At 43.3% G+C, this 8561-nt stretch overlaps 2 protein-coding genes across 2 annotated transcripts in view; both read left to right on the top strand.

Moving 5' to 3' along the window:
* Nucleotides 1-264: 264 nt before the first annotated feature.
* tal2 (T-cell acute lymphocytic leukemia 2) lies at nt 265-603 on the top strand (the record flags this gene model as incomplete). Its single annotated transcript, XM_080468311.1, has 1 exon — nt 265-603. One exon carries the CDS (start codon nt 265-267, stop codon nt 601-603), a length of 339 nt encoding a protein of 112 aa, XP_080324437.1.
* Nucleotides 604-5057: 4454 nt separating this feature from the next.
* The window catches only part of LOC308112123 (UDP-glucuronosyltransferase 2A1-like), a 5435-nt gene continuing 1931 nt past the window's right edge, over nt 5058-8561 (top strand). The window contains exons 1-5 of the mRNA XM_080467363.1: nt 5058-6113; nt 6234-6382; nt 6628-6759; nt 7047-7134; nt 7807-8026. Of these exons, the coding sequence (XP_080323489.1) occupies nt 5396-6113; nt 6234-6382; nt 6628-6759; nt 7047-7134; nt 7807-8026 (1307 nt within the window). The 5' untranslated portion in view covers nt 5058-5395. The remainder of the gene's footprint in view (nt 6114-6233; nt 6383-6627; nt 6760-7046; nt 7135-7806; nt 8027-8561) is intronic.

Here is an 8561-nt window from a genome sequence, read left to right as displayed (position 1 = left end):
GAGCTGTAAAAAAAAAAGAAAGAAAATACACTATTGGATACAATATTCAAGTTAGCAGCTGGAGGTGAAAAGTATCCATTTGATTTTATACAGAATATGAACATTATTATAGAGTAAACACGTTTAAGCTGACGTTTTAAATTAAAATCGAGTTAAAATATGAATAATATGTGCAAATTCTTCAGAAGTGTTCCAATCTTTTTAGTCATGTAGTTTCTGATTTCCCTCCCTCTGCCTGGGCTCGTTGCAGCAGCGCTCGGCACCATGACCAGGAAAGTCTTCACCAACACCAGGGAGCGCTGGCGCCAGCACAACGTCAACACGGCCTTCGCCGAGCTCCGCAAGCTCATCCCCACGCACCCACCGGAGAAGAAGCTGAGCAAGAACGAGATCCTGCGCCTGGCCATGCGCTACATCAACTTCCTGGTGCAGCTGCTAGAGAGCCAGAGCGGTCAGCCGGCCACACACTCCCCCGCCGCTCTGCTCACCTTCCTCAGGGGCAACATGGAGCGCCTCCACTCCTCTCCGCACCCATGGGCCCTCGCCAGCGACACCGAGGCCCCGTCACCTGGCTCGAGCTGCGACAGCTCCGAAGCCTGGTAGAAATGTAGAGGAGACTCATGGATGGAGGTGGAGGAGGGGGTGGGGGCGGCTTGTTTCTGGACCTTATTTATTGCCGCCACACTGTGGGGGGGAGGGGGAGGGGGCCAATAATCACTGTTGACTTGTGAAATATACCTTGCAGGTGAAACTTAATTTGTGTTCTGCATGGATGTGTTCAAACCTGGATGTACAATATTCCCATCATGTTAATGCTCCCGGAACTAATTTAGTTTCTCCGCGTTTTGCCAACGAGCGGAATGGAAAGGATTAAGGAATTTCTCATTTCCATTTCCAGCAAGAGATTGAGCCATTATCTATTCAAACGCTTCGCTCAGTCACTTCTACATCCCCAATGCAATCGACCTAAAACAGCCACGGGCACTTTTTTCCCCCCATTTTCTCTCTCTCTCTTTTTTTTTTTTTTTTGTTTTTGCCTTGAGAAAACTAAAAAGGACTTGAATTGTCAAGGTTAAGCAACTTCAGAAGAATCAGCTGGAGGAAATATTCTCCCCATTTCACACAGCAGTATTTGACGGGTGATTTCTGACTTTTGGATTGGAGCTGAAGAAACCGACAATCCTCTCAGTGACTCTCCTACACACACTCCCACGTGTTGTCCTGTAACATGTTTTTTGTAAGATACGCATGTTCTATAGCCAAAGATAAGGAACTGATTGTTTACTGTGAAGAGCGTGCCAATTATCTTCCGATACCTCTTTTGTAACTTATTTTGATTTGCTTGTGCATATATAGTATGTTATTTATTTTAACTATTTATTTAATAAATGATTTGTTAATAAAAATCTTTCTCCTGCGTTTTTAATGAATGGAATCATCACTGATGCCAGTTTCCTCGCACACAGATTTGTCTGAAAGCAGACCTGATGAAATAGAAAATCTGATTGAAAGAAGAAAACCTTAAAATGACAGAATATGTTAACACACCACACAAAATGTGGGGGTGGGTGGGGGGGTAAAAGCAGGAACAAAATCTAAGACTCAAGCGAATGCCTTTGACCAAGAGTTATTTTTTTTAAAGAAATCATACAAAATGGAAAAACTGAAGAGAAAAAACTCTAACCCCCCCCCCCCCCCCCCATGCTTACCTCGGTTTATGCAGGTCGAATTGGTGCACTTTTTTTAATTTGGGCTGAAGTTGCAGGGAGGGTCATCGACCTATTCATCTTTTACATCCTCTATCCAATAAAGGACTTCTCCCAGACGGGACGGACAACATGCAACCATCTGGGAGCGTCATTACTGTACACATTACTTTCCTTTGATAAGATTAACCTACAATTTCAATTTAGAAATTGAAGAAAGACATGTTAAAGCTATTAGCAATTGAAAGTTTAAAAACACATTTCAGCGTGTAATGGGCAGAACCTAGTCAAAGTTGGAGGCTTAAATAACATGATCTAGACACCTAATGTAAAAGTAGTCATATTTTTATATCAACTATTAAAAATAAGCAGAATCTTGATTTCAGTGTAATTTGTTTGATGATCTATCCAACAGGTCACCTACTTCAGAACCTTTCCCACCGAGTAAGAAACAGCAGAGCTGATGTTACGATGCGAAGCTGCAGCCTCTTTGTTTGCGCTCAATTAGCCCAAAAAGCATTTGTTCCCAGCAGCCCTGTGATGTTTGTGATTGTGTGGACACAGAGCTGACCTCTGCTCTCTGGCCACTGACCGGAGGCCTGAGAGGAACAGTGCTTAACTTCCCACCCCGGAGGTCAGAGGGTCGCTTCAGAGTCAAACGCTGCCCGGTTGACCGGCATGCAGATGGAGGGAACCGGTGCTTTTGTTGACGTGAGCAGCAGCTCGGAGCTCACAACCGATGAGTGGAGGAGGAAGGAAACCAAGCAGGTTGTTTCTGTCAGCTTTTAAACTCAAATACAAACGAAACATTCACTGCTTTTAGGTGTAGAAAGAAAATCTATTAACACTTTAAGATTTGCAAATTACTGATTGGTCGATTTAACACATTTATGTCAATAAAGATCGAAAATTGTGGAAAGTACATGAAGTGACATCTTTTGATGTTTCTTTAGACGTCTTTGTCCTAAATCAATTATCTAAATAGCTAGATTTGTCCACTAAAGGTTTTTCCATTATATGAAATTAATCCACATCTACTCAGTCCGGCTCCTGTGTGCATTCATCTGTTTGCCAGTCGGGTAAACCGAGGTCAGACATTAACAGGCCTAATCGCCTTTTGTGGCTGCAGAAACTGTTTCCATGCAGAAAGGCTGCAACAAACTGAGCTGAAGAGCAAACACTGAGCGCAGGTTTCACCCCGGCTGTTAAAACTCTGGCTAATGGTGTGTAAACGGAGCAGAGGGCAGCTGGACGCTCTCACTGGAGGCCTGTGGGAAGTGACAGGTGACTCTTTGTGATCCAGAGAAAATACTACGTAAATCACATTGAATTGAGAAAAACGATAACTACTGTGACTCTGGTTAAGAGGAGCGCTTACCTCTTGTGCAAACATCATGAATAAATGAAAGATTGTTGTTGTTGTTTTTTAACCAGCTTCTCTACAAGGTATAATGAGACACAGTGTCATCCTGAACGCTGGGTTGAAAAGGAGCCTCCATCATGTTTGCTCATACAACCATTTTAAACAGACAGCCCCTGCATACATGAAAAGCGTTTTGCTGATACACCTTATTTCCAAGAACGCTCCCAATCACATCGCGAGCATTTCTCTGACCTCAACTTTCCAGCAGGATTATGAAACCCGGCCATGAAAATAATAACAAATCTGTACGCTTCCACAGAGTATATTTGCCTGATTGACTATTCTCTTCCAAGTATGTGGGTAATCGTCTATTGAGAGCACATTTCCTTATCAGCGTCTAGCACACTGTCTGAATCCGTTATCACAATGGGCCAGATCAGTGCAGGCAGCCCCTCGCTCTCTCGGCTGAGGCACCCATGAAAAAGAATTTCTGGAGTTGGGTGCCAACCGATAGGCCCTGAGCTCTTTATCCCCTTAAAGCCAATTCACACTCTGCATGTTTAAATATCTCAGCTCAACCCCTGCCCTCCCACTCCCGTCATTGCACTCGAGCCCCCGCCCTTCCTCTCTCCCTCTCTCAGCCCTCTGCAGGCCTGCGAGTCCGAGCGCAGAGCCTGACCTGGTGCATCGGGTGTCTGGGTGGGTTGGGATGCAGGTGCAGGGCTGGATGGATGGTGAGAGAGGAGGGGAGTCCTCCATTGTTGTGCTGGACAGCACCCTCTCTCCTCTGGAGCACCCTCTGATGGGAAGGCCCACTGACAATCACGCATCCTAATCTGATTATGCAAATATCTACTTCAAAAAGCAACACGCTGTAACCCTCACCCCATGGTGGAGAGACGGAGCGGCGGGGAAGCAGCAGGAATGCAGAGGAGAAAACAGTTGCAGGCTCCATCTCAGGGAAAAAAAATCCAACATAAATGCTAAATGACACGATGCTTCTGCCGTTCTAGAGGCAACATTTAGTCAACCCCACGTGGGTTCTGCAGCACCAGGGGAGGTCCGGGTATGAAAAAAAAACTCTCCTCACTCTGAATGGCTAACGACTCAGAGGCATTGAACCCAATATTCAAATGCTCATTGTTTTTCAAGAAGCTCCTGAATTCAGCGTCAAAGGGAATCTACAATGTTAATGAGGGGGGGAACAAAGTACCCCACAGTTAAGATTTAAGATGCCCGAACAGTCCGAGGTGACATTTCGCCAGAACAACACCGGTTCCTGGAGGCACGGTGGCCGAGTTCCGCCTCCCAAACACTCCCTGTGAGCGGACCCCGCTGGCGTCAGCTGCCAGGCACGTACCAGACACAGTGGCAGCGAAGCACGTTCGCATTTCAACAACTATATTTTCTTCTCATCATGAATTCCTGCAACATGGACGTTATTCAAAGTTTTTCCCGATGAAATCAGTGTGACCAAAATGATCATGACTAGTATTTTCTGAAAATTTCACTATTTTGCTTGTTTTCCCAATTCTACCTTTTCTCGTGATTTTAACTGCTGAAGCCATTCAAGCCACTTTAACGGTTTAAACAGTTTGAAGAGTTTTAGCTTTAGTTTTTAAAGTCTGCTTTAGTCGTTTTACTTTTGCAACACACGGGTAAATCCGCAACACTGTGAAAACAAATTAATTTCTCCTCACTGAAATTCTGCATTTGCTTTTGAGACTTCTTTCTTATCGTGTAAAGTGAAAGAAGCGTCCTGGCGTCTTCTTTAATGTAAACGTCGCATTTGAACTGTCAGATAAGAGTCCATTCTAAGATAAACATTTGTTATTTACAAACCAGTTTATTACCATATCATGTTCTAAAAGCTTCAGGGAGCCTCTTCAGAAGGGCTCTTGGTATTGGAATGCAAAGGAGAAAAAAATAAAAAATCAGAACGCTTATTCATAGTTTCTCTCTCGCTGACATGCGGGGGAAATTCTTGCACAAACACCAGCAACTTCCTTAGATTATGCAAGAGTGTTCAAGCCCGCCAACATTTTCTCCTGAATTAACTTTATTTCTCTTTAAAGTAACAGCGAGAGGGTAGAGATCTGAAAGTGGTTTATATATTTCTGGATCTTTGTAGAGGTTAGACATTACTTGTTAAAATACAAATTTTATAAGACATTTTCCTGGGATGACCCTGTTATCTAAAAAGGTTATCAGCGTAAAAGTTAAACCAGCCAGAGTTCAGACGTATTTAGTTAATGATTATCTCTCACCCTCCACCTGAAAAAGAAGGATCAGGCTGCAGCTCGGTTTCAGACGCCGGCGTTCAGCCATGGAGCTGCGTTTCTCCGCTCGTGTCCTGCTGGTACTGTGTGCGACATGGGGAGTCAACGGAGGGAACGTTTTGGTGTGGTACACTGAAGGCAGCCACTGGATCAACATGAAGCCGATCCTGGACATGCTGGTGGACAGGGGACACCGGGTGACGGTGCTGGTCCCCAGCGCATCCATGTTCATGGACAGCAAAGAACCCTCTGGCTTTCAATACCAACCCTTCAACGTCACCTTTTCATTAACGGAAATGGAGGAGTTCCTGGATGAGTTCCTTCAGTTCTCCATTTACGAGATGGATTATATGGGCTACCTACAGTTGTACCTGCGATTCATGGAGCTGATGAAGACTGACTTAACGTATTCTCTGGCGTACTTGGACGGTGTGGTGAAATCTGACGAAGTCATGACAAAGCTGAAGCAGGGGAACTATGACGTTCTTCTGTCCGATCCCCTCATGCCAGGCAGCGACTTGGTGGCAGATATCTTAGGCATCCCTCTGGTCTTCTCCTTGCGCTTTTCCATGGCTAACAACTGGGAGAGGTACTGTGGGCAGGTACCTGCTCCACCTTCCTTTGTCCCCGGTGCGATGAGCAAACTGACAGACCGCATGGACTTCTCGGAACGACTGTGGAACTTTATATTCTACGGAGTGCAGGATGTTGTAATACATCACATTTATTGGAAGACCGTGGATACATATTACTCTGCAGTGAGAGGCGAGTGGCAAGTTTTTAAAAAGCCCAAATTGTTTCTTTAATTGTTGTCATAGCTTTGGATGACTCAAAATTGTGAATTCTGAAAAGCATTTGAATATTCAACTACTTTGTGTTTCACAGGAACGCCCACCAGTGCTTGTGAATTAATGAGTAAGGCCGACATATGGTTAATACGAACCTACTGGGATTTTGATTTCCCTCGACCTTTACTCCCCAACTTCAAATATGTTGGTGGGATCCACTGTAAACCTGCTAAACCATTACCAAAGGTAAGATTGTCTTCACTACCACAGTTCTATTTTTTTTGGGGGGGGGGTCTTTGACATTTATGCACTGAAAAGTTTCAAACTAATTAGTGATTTAATTATGGCATTCAGTTAAAAACAAAAGCAACTTTTACTGTGTGAATGAAAAACAATGAACTCTCCAAAATGTACTTTATGCTTGAACGTCCTCATGTATTACAATCGACCAGTTGCTATAACTTTCCCCAATCAAAACTCTTTTCCATGAGGATATGGAAGAATTTGTGCAGAGTTCTGGAGACGCCGGTGTTGTCGTCTTCACTCTGGGATCCTTCATCAAGAACATCACTACAGAAAAGGGAAACATGCTAGCGTCAGCTCTCGCTCAGATCCCTCAAAAGGTGAGAAGACTGTATACAAGATTAAATCAGAAGTGGAGCTTTAAATGGATGTGAACAGATGTCTGCTATTCATGTGGCAAAGAGCCAAAACTTCTTACAGCAACATCTCCTATGTTCCTCCCACTTCCCATTTTATACACTAGAGATTACACAATAGAAGCACGTTGACCTTTTTCAAGCTCTGTAGATATGAATTTAGTCATTTGGCGCCAAGAAAACTATGATATTTGTGTCACTGCCATGTTTTGAAGAAAGCAATCATTGTTTCACCGGTTTTTTTTTGGTAGGTGCTGTGGAAATACAGTGGACAACAACCAGAAACTCTTGGTCCCAACACCAAAATATTCAACTGGATCCCTCAGAACGACCTCCTGGGTGAGTGCAGGTCCGTTTATCATATGGTTTGAAACACTCGTATTTCTCAAAAAGAGGTTTATTCAAGATAAGTTAAATAAATTAGAATAGCATTGAAAAGTCAATTTCAGTGATTAAATTCAAAATGGGAAACTTGACATATTACAGATTTAATCCACACAAAGTGATGCATTTCAGTGATTTATCATTTTAAATCTTGATTACATCAAATGAAAACCCATCCATAATCTATGCCACTTAATCCTGTAGTGCTGGAGCTGATCTCAGCTAACACCCTGGACAGGTCTCCAGTGAATCACAGAGTAAACAGAGACAGACAACCACACACAGACTCACATTCACACCTCAGGGCAATTCAGGACCACCAATTAACCTCTCATGCATGTTCTTGGTCTTTGGGAGGAAACGGAAGTCCCCAGACTCCGTCACACTCTAATCAAACACCTGCAAAGCCGTATGGAGAAGCACCTGTACATCTTCACCTAAATCAGAACTGTCATGTAGTACTTATCTGTTGGCTACAGTTGAGTCTTTTTTCGTTCCTGATACAGAAACTACATATTGTAAATATGAACAATTATAGCAGACTGCCTCCGGAGTGTAAAAAGAACTGCAACCTTTACGTTGAACAATCTATATTTCTGTTACTGCTTCACGATTGACCCGTCTCAGGTCACCCGAAGACCAGAGCGTTCATCACCCACGGCGGCACAAACGGGATCTACGAGGCGATCTACCACGGCGTTCCCATGGTGGGAATTCCCATGTTTGCTGATCAGCCGCACAACTTGATCCACATGAAGGCTAAAGGAGCTGGAGTCATGTTGAACCTGAACTTCATGACGACCGAGGACTTCAGAGACGCCATCAACACCGTGATCAATGACAAATCGTGAGTTCTCATTTGCTTTGCCGTTTTTTTTTTAAACGTTTTGGTTTTTGCCTGAAGATCATATGCATGGCTTTTCGCTTCAGAGTGAAGTTCATTTGAACAAAGCTTAAGATTCTGGATTATGATTGTTAAAATTGAAACAGAATTGTCCAGGACGATACAGAGACAACAGGTTACTGGGCAGTAGGTTTGATTATTAGCATAGCCCATGATACAGGCATACAGCTTTTCTTTTTAAGTCATTTGTAATAAAACATGAATTTCTATGTTATCCTTTGTAAATATTTTGCATGTTGGACATGCAGGAGCTACCTCTAAAGCATGTCATACAAATAGCTTTCTGCTCTATTTTCAACTTAGCACATGAAATGAATGAACATATGATGACAGTGTGGAGTTGACTGATATCGAAGAAAGTCCAGGAAGACAAACTTCTTATCGACAGACAATAACTTAAAAAAAAGAAAGAAAATCAGATATATCTATAGATGCTTCATTCTGATGGTGGAGGTATAAAGTTGAAAGCCTCATGTTT

This window comes from Lipophrys pholis (assembly GCF_963383615.2).
Source record: "Lipophrys pholis genome assembly, chromosome: 7".
Classification (NCBI taxonomy): Eukaryota; Metazoa; Chordata; class Actinopteri; order Blenniiformes; family Blenniidae; genus Lipophrys; species Lipophrys pholis.
The sequence above is the reverse complement of the archived record's forward strand: the minus strand, read 5'-3'. Positions and strand labels throughout refer to the sequence as shown.